This window comes from Micropterus salmoides, unplaced genomic scaffold (assembly GCF_014851395.1).
Source record: "Micropterus salmoides isolate LMB-PRFRI ecotype aquatic unplaced genomic scaffold, ASM1485139v1 Ms_hic_scaffold_10, whole genome shotgun sequence".
In the NCBI taxonomy this organism is placed as follows: Eukaryota; Metazoa; Chordata; class Actinopteri; order Centrarchiformes; family Centrarchidae; genus Micropterus; species Micropterus salmoides.
In genome coordinates, this window is record NW_024040041.1 from 31,863,968 (window position 1) to 31,880,802 (window position 16,835).

General features: G+C 39.5%; 1 protein-coding gene across 1 annotated transcript in view; it reads left to right on the forward strand.

Moving 5' to 3' along the window:
- LOC119896539 (transmembrane protease serine 9-like) overlaps positions 1-16,133 on the forward strand; it is a 115,646-nt gene extending 99,513 nt beyond the window's left edge. Inside the window, exons 11-17 of the mRNA XM_038710004.1 lie at positions 2,903-2,930; positions 4,335-4,363; positions 9,720-9,882; positions 10,726-11,000; positions 11,947-12,092; positions 13,542-15,066; positions 15,308-16,133. Of these exons, the coding sequence (XP_038565932.1) occupies positions 2,903-2,930; positions 4,335-4,363; positions 9,720-9,882; positions 10,726-11,000; positions 11,947-12,092; positions 13,542-15,066; positions 15,308-15,309 (2,168 nt within the window). The 3' untranslated portion in view covers positions 15,310-16,133. The remainder of the gene's footprint in view (positions 1-2,902; positions 2,931-4,334; positions 4,364-9,719; positions 9,883-10,725; positions 11,001-11,946; positions 12,093-13,541; positions 15,067-15,307) is intronic.
- The last annotated feature ends 702 nt before the right edge of the window (positions 16,134-16,835 follow it).

The window sequence follows — 16,835 nt, forward strand, 5'->3', positions numbered from 1 at the left end:
TCAGCGTCAGTATGAAACACCACCGTTTGCTACATCACAACAACACAAAAGAGCTCACCGGCTAACCCTGCATGCTAGCACATCGGCCGTGAGGCGACATGCATAAAGTCAGTGATTTAGGTTTAGGTACTAACATTTCTGATGGTTGTGGAAAGGGTAGGGGTCTGTCAACATCTTTAACATGAACATAGCTAGCTAGTACTTCCATTCTGAACGTAACACCTCAGAGCGTCTAATAGAGATGCATCCGGAAGCGTCTCTTTGAGACAATGAAGGGTACCTTTGGCGTCAAATAACTATATTTTGTATTATATTTTTCTGAAAGCGGGATTGGATGCCTTGAGATGAGAACGGTCTGGGCTTTTACACTGTGCACTCATAACAAGCCAGATGGTACCTCTCCTCTTTAGCCCCAAGGACACAGCATCTATGATTTTGAAATTGAATTTCAAATTTTGACATGTCAGACTACAGGACAGTTTAACACTTTGTCTCAGTCTATCTTACATGAGCTCAGACCCACAGAACGCGGCAGCGTTTCTGGATCTGTTCCTTCTTTGCATGATAAGAGTTTCAACTTGCATTTGGAGGCAGCAAAACACTGTGTTCACATTTTTTTGGTGTGTTCCTAAGAGTAATATTTCTGATGCAGTGAAATATACTATACTATAACTATAAGCAGGCTTTTGGAGGAGGAGATGGGACAGGAGGAAGAGTAGGAGGTGGTGGAGGCGGTGCAGGAGTAGGGCAGTTGAGGAGGGAGGAAGAGTAGGGAGGAGGATGAGGTGAGAAAGGAAGTGGAGGAAGTAGAGGGAGGAAGAATAGGTGGTGAAGGAGGTGGAGGACAACAATCTCTGGCCTGTCCCAGACCAAAGACAGGACACTGGGGCAGAATAATTTGTTGTTTGGTGTGTTGTACTGTAAAGTACACTAAGGAATAAGGAAGAAAAATGTGTGCAAATGTTTACATTTGTTATTGCCTTTGTAGTCATCATGTGAAAAGGTTTTTGAGGGGGAGAACCACAAGCAACATTACTTATAACCAGTTTTTGTAGTATTGTTTTGAATTTATCTCACCAGTGTGTAAAACTGTGTTGTAGTGTGTGTGTTTTTGAGAGCTTGTGTGTTATCTCTTAGGGCAAAGTTTGGTTTTTCAGAAAGATTGAATGGTTTTGCGTGGAAAGCTTAATTTTGACCTGAAAATAGGATGTTTGGGGAATGGGATGAGAAGTTTTAGATTTGTGTTTAGAGTTTCGAGAGAAAGAGGCATAATTTCAAGAAATGTGTTTAATTAATCGAGAAAAACTGCAATGACATGATGTACCGTAGAGTCTGAAATCCCCAGATTCTCTGCAATGTGTTATTGAGAAATTGAGATAGAGAGTGGAAGACCCTCTCCATCTTAAATCAGAACAACATATTCTCCCTCCCAGCTCACAACATATGGACTCGTGGACAAGAATCCCTTGCCGTCAATATTGAACGCCCTGGAGCATTGTTTCTAGAAGTGTTGGGCTCTGTTGTCAAGTTGTCAAATATGCAACATCTGTTTAAATTAGCAAGAATAAATATAAATAAATAAATATGCTTAATAATTAAAATAAAACTGCTAGGGACTGTGAATGGAATGTTATTTATTTTCTAAAACGTTGTGAAACATTGCAATTTGGTTATGTTTTGGCACATAAAGTACTTGGCTAGGTTTAAGCAACAAAACTCCTTATTTAGGTTTAGGCAACAAAACTACTTGGTTAGGTTTAGAAAATCATCATGGTTTGGCTTAACGCAAAGTTATTTGCGTAAATTTAGGTAAATGCTCACTGTGGACTTTGTTTCATTTGAACACTGATGTCCTGCTTAAAAGTCCAGTTTCTGGTCCATGCTTGGACTTTACTGTTAAAGTCCAAGCAAAGTCAATCTGTTAATAATATACACTTACTTTTAGCCTTAAAAAAAAAAAAAAAAACGTATCTATGGGGCTCCCCTGTGCATTACAATTTTATACCCAATCATGCATAGATATAATATACATAGACGCCCTATCGACCGCTACTGCCTACTGGCGCGACGAGCCGTGGGGCCGCCGCCTTGAACCGGTCACACACTCCACTCAGTGTAATCTGTTTGGCAGGTACGCGTTTGTGGATTTCAGTCATACACTTTCCATCTCCAGGCAGAAAGAAATTCCTCAATAGGATTGAGGAACGGAGAATATGGAGGGAGATAAACAACTAAAAAGTGTGGGTGGGCAGTGAACCAGTTACGAACCAGAGCAGCCCAGTAGAAACTTACGTTGTCCCAAGATGAGCTGCTCTGGGCCGTCTACCCGATCTTATCTGATCTGGTGGAATGAGTGTGTTGTGTAGGGTGTCCAGGAATGTGATCAGATGGGCGGTGTTGTAGGGGCCAAGGGTAGCATGGTGAAGATGAACTGGTGCTCCACCGCAGCCACCTCTAGCTCAAGGACTCTCTGAAACACACATGACAATATCAGAAATAGACATGGAGTGGTCACTCTTGTGAAGCACAATCATTATGATTACAATATTGAAATATGTATAATTTACTGTATACAGTGTTGAGAGTATGCATCAATTGTGGGACTCACTTGCAGTATTTTTACAGTCCTACAGAACAGTCCACAGGCAATACTGTACTACTGTACTCATTGAGTACTGTATTGATATGCAGTACTGCAATTTGCTAGTGAGAGTAGATTTCTTACCTATTCTCATTTCGGAAAGTCCGGATAATGGATGCTACAGGGTACCTGCTCAGATTTGGCAGTACTCTTTGCCCAGACTCCCTCATTGTTAGACCATGGTTGACCACATGATCAACCAAAGTGGCTCGGATCTCATCAGAGATTACGGGCCTTGGCCTTGACCTTGACCTTGACCTTGACCTTGGCTGTCCCCGTCCCCGTCCTCGTCCTCGTCTGGCTCTGCCTCTGTTTCCAATGTTGGCATCCATTGCTCCATTGAAGAGCTCACCTGTTGCCTTTTATGCTAAAGCTCTGATTGCTAATTGGAAAACGGTGTGACGGGTGTTTGCCCTTGTGATGAGTCAGTGTGCATATTTGAATGGCAGTGTGTTCCTTGTGAAAACAAGATATTTTCTGCATGAAACTTGTGCCAAAAGCAGGAATTGTGCTTGTAGTTTAGCAGAATTGGTTCAGGGGGTTGGTGAATGTGTTACATGTTGTGGTCATTGTGTCTCAAGTACCAGAATTTGTGTGTAAACAATTGAGAAAAACTGTAATATTCATAGTGGGCTTAACAGTAATAGAATATTCTGATATATGATATAAAGTGACCAGACGTCCGAGATCAAAACTGGGAACATAATGCCCGATAGTAATGTTACAGATAGTAATGTTGCTGGTGGCAAGCCTGACTATGTTTTGAATGGATAGCGGCGGGCGGGGCGGTTGGCGTAGTGGTGAAGGGGATTAAGGTTCTAATTTCTACTCATTTCCATTGACAGCAACATTGCCCAGCACCATTGCTCTAAAAGTTGCTCCTTGTATCATCAGCTTTAAAGTCTTTTGTTGCCCCTGTTGAAACCTGGCATTTAATTTGAAATGGACATATTATTCTCAAACAACAATAAAATTTCTCACTTCCCTATGGTAGCTATAAGGAGGGTGAGCCACCTGCACTCCTACATTTTGTGTTCCAACCTTTTTGGAAACAAGGTTGTATTTCCTGACATTTGTACTGCCATAGACAATATCTTCCCATTTAATGTGACATAGTGCTCTGCTAACAGAAATCACACAAGTTCATTGTATCAAAAAACTGTAACACATTATTAAAAGGCGTCAGTGGGCATGTACTTTTAGTTTTGTTAATTTAATTTAATGTTAAACTGATAACACTTCTGAACTTTTACTTAGTAGTCCAGTAGGATTTTGAATCGGGGACTTGCTATGGAGTAGTTTTACATTGTGTTTAAATACTTTTACTTAAAGAATCTAGGCACTTCTTCAGAATCTATTTTGATTCTATGTTGAAACACAATAAAACAGCAACTTTCACAGGGATGATAACTTTGCAGTCATGGTCTTGTGACTGTCACCTACCTGTCATTCAGGCGTACGTAATGGATTTTTTTTTTGACCTCTTTGTCTCGTCAGATGAAGAAATCTGAGCCGTTTACAAAGCCCTGCTGAGAGACATACCTGAAGTGATGGATGCACAAAGATTGCAATAAAAACCATGACGTCTGGCCTTTATAATGTTGACATTGTTTACTAGTTCATCTTGTTCCCAATCAAGTTTATTTTTTGCCAGAAAGCCTGAGGCTGTTTTTGCCAGATCATTCCTCAGCAGGCAGAAGTACTCATCAGTGTCTCGGTCCAGTTGTCAGCGTAGATGCACAGAGATAAAAGGTGAGTCAGCACAATTCAGCTGCTCTGCATCTCCAACAAGAACAGATCTGTGATGTATATTTCCTTTGTAACTTCACGATGAATCCTATGGAAGAAATTAAACGTGTCATTGTTTGAAATGTCCAACCCAAAAGGATATATAGCAGTTAAAATGCTGCTTACATCCTAATACATTAATAGGGGTGGAGGTAGAGCAGGAGGCTAATCGGATAATCTGTGGTTCGATTCCCCCAGCTGAAATCGCTCCATTGGTGTAATGATAGTTGTGATTGGGTTACATACTGTAAAAGCACTTTGAGTGGTCGGAAGACCATACAAGTACTTGCAGTGATAATAACCATATAATATAAATAATAATATGTATGGGATGGTTCAGCAAAACAATTACTTTTACTTTTGATACAAGTGTATTTCAGTTCATTTTAATAGAAATGAACTGCCTTGATGGAGGAAACAAATTCATTAGTCACACCTGTAAGACAAGACGTCTGGCGATGATGATGGTATTCACATTTAATTCAATTAGACTTCTGTGCAGATTAAAATGTTTTGCTAAAAGAGTGACTGATTTGACAAGTGGGTTTAGGCCACTGTGCATTGGGTTCAGAGAATGGGGTTTAGTGTTTTAGCAATTGTGAAAAACTGCATTTGAAACCATATGAGAAGGTGAACAGAGCCTCAGAGAAATGTGGGGTCACTAGACAAAAGAGAGCATCCTTGCATTGGCTGCCTGTTTCTTTTAGGATTGATTTTTAAATGATTTAAGGCCCGGCATGGGCTGGCACCTTCCTATATCTCTGAGCTTTGATCCTCCTATGAGCCAGGACCTCTTCACTCTGAAACAATCTACCCCAGGACCTCAGGCTCACAGTGTGTCCCCAGTTTAATCTCATTTCTTAAAACACATTTTAACAAAAACACTTTTACACTGTGATGCCTATTTAAATTATTTTGATTTGTTTTACTTTGAATCTTGTAAAGAACTTTCTTACCTGTATTGAAAAGTTCTACACAAATAAAGCTTTATTATTATTATGACAAAAAGGTTGAATTTGTAATGACACATTGTATTTTTGAAGCTTTATCATGTTTTTAATGTAAAATCTTTCTTATTATTAATCTTATTTAAAAAAGTTACTAGTTGCTATAAATGTAAGTACAAAAAGTACAAGTAAAGTACGCCAATATTGCACTTGAGTAAATATACTTGCCTTAGAAAGGGGACATTTTTGATGTTTGTGAAACTGGTGATAGGTGAGGTGTTGGGCGTGTCATTGGACATGTATGTGGGTGTTGGAAGTAGACAGAAGAGGAGGGAAGAAAAGAGAGGGAGAGGAGAAAAAGGGTATTTATGCTGATGCAGATCTGATGATCTGTACTTACAGTTATGGCTTTCTACAAAGTGATCTGTGCTGCGATGCTGCTGACTCTCCTGACACAAGGTAAGGACACTCCTCATTGTACACACCTGAACCAATCATGTTTGAGATCTGATGACTGCTGTATGAGGAGGAAGTAGAATATTTTAATTAAGTAAGAGTAGTTGTTAAGAGGAAAAAGTATCACATGTAAGTTGAAATCCAGCATTCAAATTGAACGTTTTACAAATTGTAGCAATAAAAAATACAAAACCAAATTGTCACGCTGAATCAATGTTTAAAGAGATAAATCTGAGTGAGGAGCAACTATTTTCTGATGAATGAATTGGGATAGAAAAACTTTTGCACTGAACCCATGACTTAATTTAGCCTGATTTAAAACGTTGCCTGGATTCATTAAAAATAAATAAAACGTACATTCACAACATTTCCAATGACTGCTTCACTGCAATTGTGGTCCATGTGACAATAAAGACATGTACCTATTATCTAATCATAGCAGGTAATTATTGTGTATGCGTTCAGGAAGCAGTTGTGGGAAATCATTTCTGTCAGTCCTTTCCTGTTTGCATTGACCTGCTGAGACCTTTTTGTTTTTTGCATACCTTTGGGGTTTTCCTTATAAAGTTGTCATTCAAGTTTCAACATCCAGGAATCAGCACAACCTCAGTTAATTATATTATCTTCATAACCTCCCTGTTGAGTCTTCTGAACTTAAAGTGCAGCCTATTTGATCTCTTAACGTGTTTGTATTTATTGCAAGACTGTGTGTAATGTGATTCGGATTTTTTATGAAACTATACCTACCACAACTGCAGTTTGTTCTTCTGATCGACAAGCCAGTTTTAATTTTTTACTAGTTTTAAGTTGATCTAGATTTTGAGATACTGATATATTTCCCGAAGTGGTAAGCCCTGTCTTCATGTAAAAAGACCTATTGAAGTCTGTTTAATAACTCATAATTAGATTTAGTTTTATTGTGTGATGTGACTATTAAAGACACCAAACAACTTCAACCATAAAACTGAGAAATTAGGTGTATGAGATTAAAGGCAGCTTTTTGTGTGTGTGTGTGTGTGTGTGTGTGTGTGTGTGTGGGTGTGTGTGTGTGTGTGTGTGTGTGTGTGTTTTCCTTTTGTTAGAAAGTATCTGTTGTTTAAAGTTAACCTTAACTACTTTTAAGGAGGTTTTGGCATTAATTAAGTTACTTAAAGGAACGTGCGGTTTGTAGAAACTAAGTTGATGTGACAAAAACACAATTCAAGAATTCAAGTCCATTAATTCTGCAATTTAAAGCCACCAAGAAATGACATTACCATGAATGTGAAATGTGAGAAGTCACTTGGGTATGGGTATTGTTGTGTATATTGATCCTTAATTTAAGCTATTTAAAGAGACCTCTTCATATCTATTCAGAGATAAGTGGATATATTAGACAGATAGATCAGAGGAGCAGATAATTTTCAAGTCAACTTGGAGCTAGACCTTATAATGTCCCTTGCAAGACCTTAACTGATGTGAAAAAATCTGTTCTCTGATCAGTGAGCACAGTGACTCATTCCATCATGTCACAGAAAATCCTTTCATTATTTAATGTAGTGGATGAAGGACTCAACCAGGTTTTTATTTGAAATAAAGTATGCAATTCTCTGACATACGTTAACATTTACAAATATAATTTAAACCAAACTCAAAGATAAGATAAATATACTTAACTGTCTCCATAGGGAAATTAGTTTTGGACTGCAGCTTTGCAAAATCAACACAAAAACTGCAATAAAATAGACATTTCAAAACACACACTCATGCAACACAACATGCTCTCATACATAAGACAGGTACCTATATAAATATGCACAATAATTCCTTCTCACAATGGCAAAAATGTTTTTTAATTGCACAATTCATGCAGCCTGCATTCCCCACAATAAATGTTGCGTGGCCCAAATAGCCTGCAATGTACAATGAGAGATATTGCACAACCCAGGGACGTCAATAGGATTGAAAGACAAAGGAGGCTTAGCCGCCAGGGTATGCATAACTTGACTTATGTCAATAACCAGCGAAGAAGCCAAGATTTTAACATGAAAAAAGCGAAATTTAAATTCTCTTCATCCATTTCTCCTTGAACAAAAGTTACTGTAATGTTATCTTTTAAACATGTCAAAGCTGCGTGGGGGGGAATTCACAGACTGAGTTCTTCTGTAGGCTTTGACTTAAAGGCTATCCAGCTGCTCATGTAAATGTGTGATAAAGTAATACCAAAACTAATTCCTCTCGCTATTAGATAAGTTTCAGGTTCAAAGAATGCTATTTAATTACATCAATTACTGCACTGTAGATTTGTTCAATCAGAGTGTGATTTTTTTCCGTAGTTTGGCTTGCATACAAGCATTCAACAAATACTTTTCATGTAAACTGTTGATAAGGATCACAGCACAGTTGACACATTTCACAACCCAAAAATTCCCTCCAATAGTCTTGGAACAGAAGGCAAATTCCTTTGTTTTTGTTGTTCACTGAAGACATTTGGGTTTAAGATCAAGATGAGTATGAGACAAGAGTTCAGAATTTCAGCTTTCATTTCCTGGTACTCACATCTAGACGTGTTAAACAACTCAGGACATACCACCGTTTGTGTTAGACCACAGCATTCTTAGGTGAGCAACAGTAATGGAACAAGTAATTTTAAAGTAAATAACATTTAATATTTGGTGGCAGAACCCTCTCTTGCAATAACTGCCTCAAGCCTGCGACCCATCGACATCACCAAACTGTTGCATTCTTCATTTGTGAAGCTATTCCAGGCTTTTACCGCAGCTTCTTTCAGTTCTTGTTTGTTTCGGGGTGTTTCTCCCTTCAGTCTCCTCTTAAGGAGGTGGGTTAAGGTCAGCTGATTGACTTGGCCAGTCTAAAACCTTCCACTTTTTTGATTGTCTGTTTGCTTTGTAACGTTCAATGTAGATTTATTGGTATTCAGGTAATGTTACACAGCTTCTCCACCGTCTCAGTCGCTGTAACTAATGTGACCCACATAGCGTACAACACTTCAACAAAACGGCAGCAACAACATTGAGGAAGAGCCATCCACTACAGTAAAGTTACTTACTGCGGTCTAGGGCTGCCCCCGACTAAGGATTTACATGGTCGAATCAGAATCGTCAAGTCCTTTATCATCAATTCATTTACTGAAAGTTTTATTCTTTTTATATGTTTATTTACAGCATTAAACATTTTTAATAGGCTGTATATTAACTCACCAATACATTTAGCTGTGTTGACAATGCTGAGCCTCCAGTGAAAGACACACAGATAGTAAAGTTAGTTACTGAGAAGCAGCAGGCGAGCTAACGACGTAGCATGTCAACTAAATGCAGTAAATACACCGTTATCATGTAACCAGTATGGATTAGTTCAACGTCAACGTGCGCTGTATGAAAGGTACGGAGCCTGTGTTGATCTGCCTCTGAGACGGGAACTTTGAAATAACAGAGCCTGAACATGTCTGGAGAAAAGCCACATCCATGCAGGGATATTAAAGGAGGATATCAGCTGACACTTAAATTTTAGTTTTTGAAGCCTTACCTTGTCATAATCATTTCTATGGGAATTTTAAAACTGCAAATTTATTTTCTGTAACTGTCTGTTAGTTGAGTTGTTTGTCACTTTTTTAAATAATGGTCAAATAAATGTTACAGATTATCACACAATTACTCGCATTTAAATATTACGTCAGTGTAGTAAGAAATATATCAGTAAATATAAATACAAAGTAGTTGTTTCAAGAATGTTTTTTGTTTATTTTCCATTTTCAGAGTGTCACTCACAACTAGATGGTAAGTTAAAGTTTCTATGCTCACTTTTTTACTTCCTGTCCGTCTGTGATTTAGGAAATTTAAAACGTGTTTTCTATATCACTCACTCTGTGTCTTTGTCTCTGTCCTCAGTTTGTGGTCAGCCAACACTCAACACCAAGATTGTTGGAGGACAGGTGGCCTCTGCAGGCAGCTGGCCCTGGCAGGCCAGTCTGCAAACCTCTGGGTTCCACTTCTGTGGAGGATCCCTCATTAACAATCAATGGGTGCTGACTGCTGCTCACTGCTGTGCAAGGTAAGCAGTGAGGTAGGGCGGGGGTCACGTCCATTACAAGTAGCTCTAGAGATAACCAGAAATGTTTAACGAGGCACAGACATATCCTGTTTAAAGCATCAATTATTGCAATTTTATGACAAATGCAAAAATGTGTGAAAACACTGTGACTCCAAAACTTAATGTACCTTTAAATCAAAAACATTTTGTTCCCTGAACCTAATCTCTATAAATAGATATCAATGCAGAAACTGTTGGCAAGCGACAAGATTTTGGTAACAGAAGTGTATGTGGTTTCTGTTTGTCTGTTTATAGCCTGACTAGTGTTGACCAGTCATGTTTGAGTTAGCTTTGGTTGCATGCAGGTACATGCAGTCCGTGTGAGAGCAAAAGAAGCGAAATGCATTGGCTGAAGACGATTTAGCTTTTATTAGTTTTGTTAACTGGCTACTTGTGGAACATTCCAGGCGTAGACCTCGTTTCTGACCTATATTCTCGCATCTCAAGTTGATATTCGGACTGTAAACAATTATTTTTGACTTGTACTTTGGAAGAAAAGATTGTTGTAAAAAAACTTTAATGATTTTGCAGATCTTTTTTATTTTATAAAGATTTAAGTTTAGTTTTCAGGAGATCTATGCAGACTGAGTGGGAAATTATTATTTTGAGGAAACAAATTTATGTAATGAGGACTTGAGATCATGAAAAAGTATACTGAGCACATAAATGACTAACTTGTGGAAATGATATCTCCCTGATGCCACATCTGTCAGGATTCATACAAACTAGACTAGACGTGGTCATAAAATGGACTTAGTCTCTTCTTTTCATGTCTTTGCACTCGTGTTTCTCTTCTGATTACAGAACAGGCATAACCACGAACACTCTGACTCTTGTTCTGGGTCTCCAGAGTCTGCAGGGATCAAACCCCAATAAAGTGTCTCAGTCAGTATCACAAATCATCATTCATCCCAACTATAACTCCATCACTAATGACAACGACCTCTGCCTCCTGAAGCTCTCCTCACCGGTGATTTTCACCACCTACATCCAGCCCGTCTGCCTGGCAGCCCAAGGCAGCACCTTCTACAGCGGCACTGGAGCCTGGGTCACCGGCTGGGGCACCATTGCAACTGGAGGTTGGTCAGAAATCTCCTGGAGTAGATTTATTTTCGCATAATGTGTGATTGCAATGGTGACTTAAATGAGCAAAAATGAACTTGTGTATGTAATGTGTATTATTCATCATAAAACATTGGCAAAGCAAATTTTGTAATATAAATTATGCATTGTTCGCGTCCATGTAAATTTGCATTATTGTTCTTCTTCATTGCCTTTGTTGGTTTGTGTTACCTGCTAGTGGTAGACATGTTTTTTGGGAGGGGTTTACTAGATATTACAGTGATCAGTTTTAACATTATGACCACTGACAGTGAAGGTGAATAACTGATTATCTCATTAACATGGCACCTGTCTGTGGGTGGGATATATTAGGCAGCAGGTGCACATTGTGTCCTCAGAGTTGATAGTTGATTGTGTTAGAAGCAGGAAAAATGGGCAGAATAGTTATTTGAGCAACTCTGACAAGGGCCAATTTGTGATGGCTAGACAACTAGGTCAGAGCATCTCCAAACCGGTGTGCAGTGATCAGAACATATCAAGCATGGTCCAAGGAAGGAAAAGCTGTGAACCAGCTGTTTTGGCCGCAAAGGGAGGCCTACATTTGGACCAGCAGGTGGTCATAATGTTGTCTGATCGGTATATAACATCTGTATTTAAAGCTGGCCAGTAACAGTTTAAAATGAGATTTTCTGTCATTTAAGATGGGACAAACATGTTAACATTTCAACAACCAGAACTTTTTTGAAGTTTCTTGGTGGGCCTGTTCTTTGGTTTAGCGATGTAACTTCTGGTTATATCTTTAATGGACTAAATGAGTTGTTTGTTTGATTCATAGAGAACCTGGTAATACTTGAGTTGGGCCACAGTCTTACTGATGTATTAAACAGTCCATTTTGTGTGAAACAATTTAAATCACATTTCACTAAGTGTGTTGTTTACTAAACTGAATTTGTGTCTCTTCAGTGTCCCTTCCTTACCCAGGAAACCTGATGGAGGTGCAGGTTCCGGTTGTGGGGAATAGACAGTGTAACTGTAACTATGGAGTGGGCAGGATCACTAGCAACATGATCTGCGCCGGGTTAAGTGCTGGAGGGAAGGACTCCTGTCAGGTGATTAGTTTTACATCCTTGTTTGTGTCAGATCTTCTGCAAATATTCCTTCTCTTAAAGGTCCAGTGTGTAATATTTAGAGGATCTATTGACAGAAATGCAATATAAGATACAAAACTATGTTTTCAGTGATGTATAAAGACCTTATATAGTAAACCATTATGTTTTTATTACCTTAGAATGAGACATTTATATGTACATTACCGCGGGCAACCCCTTCCTTTGACGTCGCCACGTTGCATCGTCGTATTTCTACAGTAGCTGAAAACGGAAAACAGCGCTAGAGAACGTGTTTTGTCATTCTTCTTGTTCTACTTCTTGTTCTACAACTAGAATTCAGGCAGTGCGGTTACTCATCACTATGTTGAATACGTACATTAGAAGAAAAAAAAGTAGTACTAATATACTGCAGGGGTCTGCAAATAAGTTTTGGATCAGAGCAATACTTTAAACCATTAGATGGTGGATGAGAATATAAGCCATAATGTTACCCTGCTTCAATATGTATTTTGGTTATCTTTTTGATAAGGCACAGGTTTCAAAACCAAAGGATAGGGGGTTCAAATCCACCTTGGGACATTTTTTTTTTTCTCTCTGCAACAAATGGATTCTGCAGCAAATGTTTGAGAGATCACGGCATGTGCTGCACTATTTTTGTTTCGGTGTTTGATCCTCATCCATCAATTTAAGGACGCTTTTTCATTTCCCCAGTATCTCCAGGCAGAGAAAATTCAGGGGAATCACATTTTCTGACGGCTCTTTCAGAGGTGTGTCAAGCAGGCTACAGACTCTTTAGTGTTATTCAGAATTTGTCAAAGTAAAAGCTCAGTTCAACTTCAAATAGAAGATTGCCATAAACAAGCTTTCTCGCGTTTTTATTTTGTAGGCAAAACCACTAAAGAGGAAGTGATTATGTGAGCTGAACTGTTGCTGTCATGACTGAGATCTATTTTTAAGAAAAGCTATCAAAATATTTATTTATTTATATTTTTTGCCGCTATTAAAGCACCATAATCTGGCAATGGGCCAGATATTATTGTTGCCAGGCAGTTTTGGCGAGGGCCCATAATCACAGAGAGAATTAATGTGTTTCCATTGTCAATGTTTGTATACACTTTATTTAATATGTGGTTTATAATGGACTCTGATGCAGAGACAGTGTTTCACACTCTTGGCTTACATTTTCCATGTCACATCTGTCAGTGGTAAAGTCGCAATATGGTTTTACTGAATAATTAAGTAATATAATTTCTTAATAAATCTACCTAAAGAAACCTAATTTCTTGACTGGCCACTCTCTGCTGTCTCAAAAGACACCATAGTTGTCTTACCCTCTTTGAAAGGTTAGGGGGCAGAGGTAGGCTGGATAGAATGTTGCAATTCGCAACCCTCACCACTAGATGCCGCTAGATCTTACACACTGAAACCTTAAATGTTCTGTCTCAAAAGGGGGATTCAGGAGGTCCGCTGTTGAGCAAGCAGGGCGGCCGCTGGATCCAGGAGGGAATCGTGAGTTTTGGAATAGGCTGTGCCCTGCCTAATTTTCCAGGAGTCTACACAAGAGTGTCCCAGTATCAGTCCTGGATCAACAGCCAGATCGCCAGCAACCAGCCAGGCTTCATCACCTTCACTTCCACTGAGACTGACAGTGACGTCAGTGTCAACTGTTCTGGCCTGCCACCAATTACAACCACCCTCGCTCCAACAACCCTCACTGCAACAACCCTCACGCCAACCACCCTCACTCCAACAACCCTTACTTCAACCACCCTCACTCCAACAACCCTCACTGCAACAACCCTCACGCCAACCACCCTCACTCCAACAACCCTTACTTCAACCACCCTCACTCCAACAACCCTCACTGCAACAACCCTCACGCCAACCACCCTCACTCCAACAACCCTCACTGCAACAACCCTCACGCCAACCACCCTTACTCCAACAACCCTTACTCCAACCACCCTTACTCCAACAACCCTTACTCCAACCACCCTAACTCCAACAACCCTTACTTCAACCACCACCACTACAACCACCACCACTACAACCACAGTCACTCCAACTACCCTTACTTCAACCACTCTAACTCCAAACATCACCTCTACAATACCTCGCACTCGGACCACCCGCACTTCAACCACCCGCACTCCAAACAAACGCATTCCAACCACCCGCACTCCAAACAAACGCTTTCCAACCACCCGCACTCCAAACAAACGCATTCCAACCACCATCAAGCCAACCACCCGCACTTTGACCACTATCCTTCCAAAATCCCGCACTTCGACCACCATCACTCCAACATCCCGCACTTCAACCACAATCCCTCCAAAATCCCGCACTTCGACCACCATCACTCCAACATCCCGCACTTCAACCACAATCCCTCCAACATCCCGCACTTCAACCACCATCACTCCAACATCCCGCACTTCAACCACCATCACTCCAACATCCCGCACTTCAACCACCATCACTCCAACATCCCGCACTTCAACCACCATCACTCCAACATCCCGCACTTCAACCACCATCACTCCAACATCCCGGACTTCAACCACCATCACTCCAACATCCCGCACTTCAACCACCATCACTCCAACATCCCGGACTTCAACCACCATCACTCCAACATCCCGCACTTCAACCACCATCACTCCAACATCCCGCACTTCAACCACCATCACTCCAACATCCCGCACTTCAACCACCATCACTCCAACATCCCGCACTTCAACCACCATCACTCCAACATCCCGGACTTCGACCACCATCACTCCAACATCCCGCACTTCAACCACCATCCCTCTTACCACCCGCACTTCAACAACCATCTCTTCAATAACCCGCACTTCGACCACCATCACTCCAACATCCCGCACTTCAACCACCATCCCTCTTACCACCCGCACTTCAACAACCATCTCTTCAATAACCCGCACTTCGACCACCATTGATCCAACAGCCCTCTGTAAGTGCCTGCCATGTTGATTTTTAACATCACATTCTAAAGAAACAAGAGAGTATGGTATGAAACTTCTCATGTAACTTATGCATTTCATTAAATGACAAACTATTCATTTCAGGCATGAGGAAGTACTGTCCATATCACATTTGTTGAAAATAATGATAATAATAGCTAAAAGAACATTATTTTCTGTGGTTTCACAAAACGTTGGGCTTGAACATGTTTGTCTTGCTTGTTTGTTCAGGATGATTCTGGCGGGTTCAATAATGTGTGAGCAGGGCCGCTCCTGGTTTCAGACAGCAGTGTTATCATTTGGAAGCAATCCACGAACATCACCAGCAACAACACCAACAGCCAACAATATAACCACCACCAGTGGGGCCACTCTTGCTCACTCTACCTTCTTTTTCTTTTCATCATCTTCTCTGTGTTAGAAATTCTGGACGCTAAGTGCTTTCTCTATAAAATGAAGGGGGTAAAATGAAACTATAGGGACCATAAGGATATCTGCATCTGTTTATAATGATTTTCATTTAATACAATTAAAAATATATAAGATGTAATCTATAATTTATAATTAATTAATCTATAAATATATATAGATAGATAGATACATTATGCACAAGACAAAATGATGATTTGTTTACATAAAAGCTCCCCCTCAAATAACTGAAAACAGGATGGTATTTATTGATTATATGGCAGATTAAATTACTTTGATATAATTTCCTACAGTCATTGCCAAATTAATTGAAGAAAAACTTAAAGCAGCATATTTTAGAGGTCAGAGGAACAGCAACAATGGTCAGCCTCTCCATCATCTACCTCATATTATCAGAGCTACTGTACCATTATGTACATTTCCATCTGAAGTGAACATGCAGCATTTGTAGTAAAAAAAACTTAAGCTGATGATTATTTGGTTAGAAAGATAAATGTCAGTTTTAATTATTGCCTAGATATGCCATGAAAAACTGTGCTGTAGATGTGAAATGTGCTGAACAACTTCCACCTTTATCTTTTTGTTTCATAATAACCTGCTTTTAAATAAATTTAAAAAGTGTGACCAATTCGTGTTCAACTGCAACCTAAATGTTCTGTTAGGGAACAGCCACACCAGTCAGCACACTTAATCCAGAGTCCAGAACACATTTAATCATAAATCCTCACATTTATTTACGAACAATTAAAAATACACTGATAAAAAATAGTCATAACACATTTAAGCTGACCCCACATGTAATAAAATCCCACTAATGTACTCGGTCCATTTGGAAACAATTAGTCCATTCTGGCAGTTTGTGATTCTTTTGACTGAGTGGAAAGCAACCTGCATCGCTCTTTAACCCTTGTGTTGTCTTCCCGTCGACCATGCACTTTTTGTTTGCCTGGTTTTAAAGCATCCAGTTTAACTTATTACACCTTCTTAGCCAACTCCATTCCAACTCATTACCACTATTTTTACACTTCTTGGTGGAATTCATGGTCAATATGTCTCTTTTATATGAAACTATACCAAATTTATAAGCTAAAAAAAGCAGAAATTATGAATTCTTTTGACTAATAGTTATGATCAGAGGACTATATGTTAATAGATTATCACAGACTAGTATACGTAAAAATTTTTCTTAGGCAAATTCTGAGGCGTCTCTGTTCCTGTCCCAGTTGCTAGTAAGTTACAAACTGAACGGTCAGCCTCCTGTTTTTTTAGCTAAAAACCCACCTATGTTGATGTTCAAGTTCATCTTAATTACATTTAATCAGGCACCACT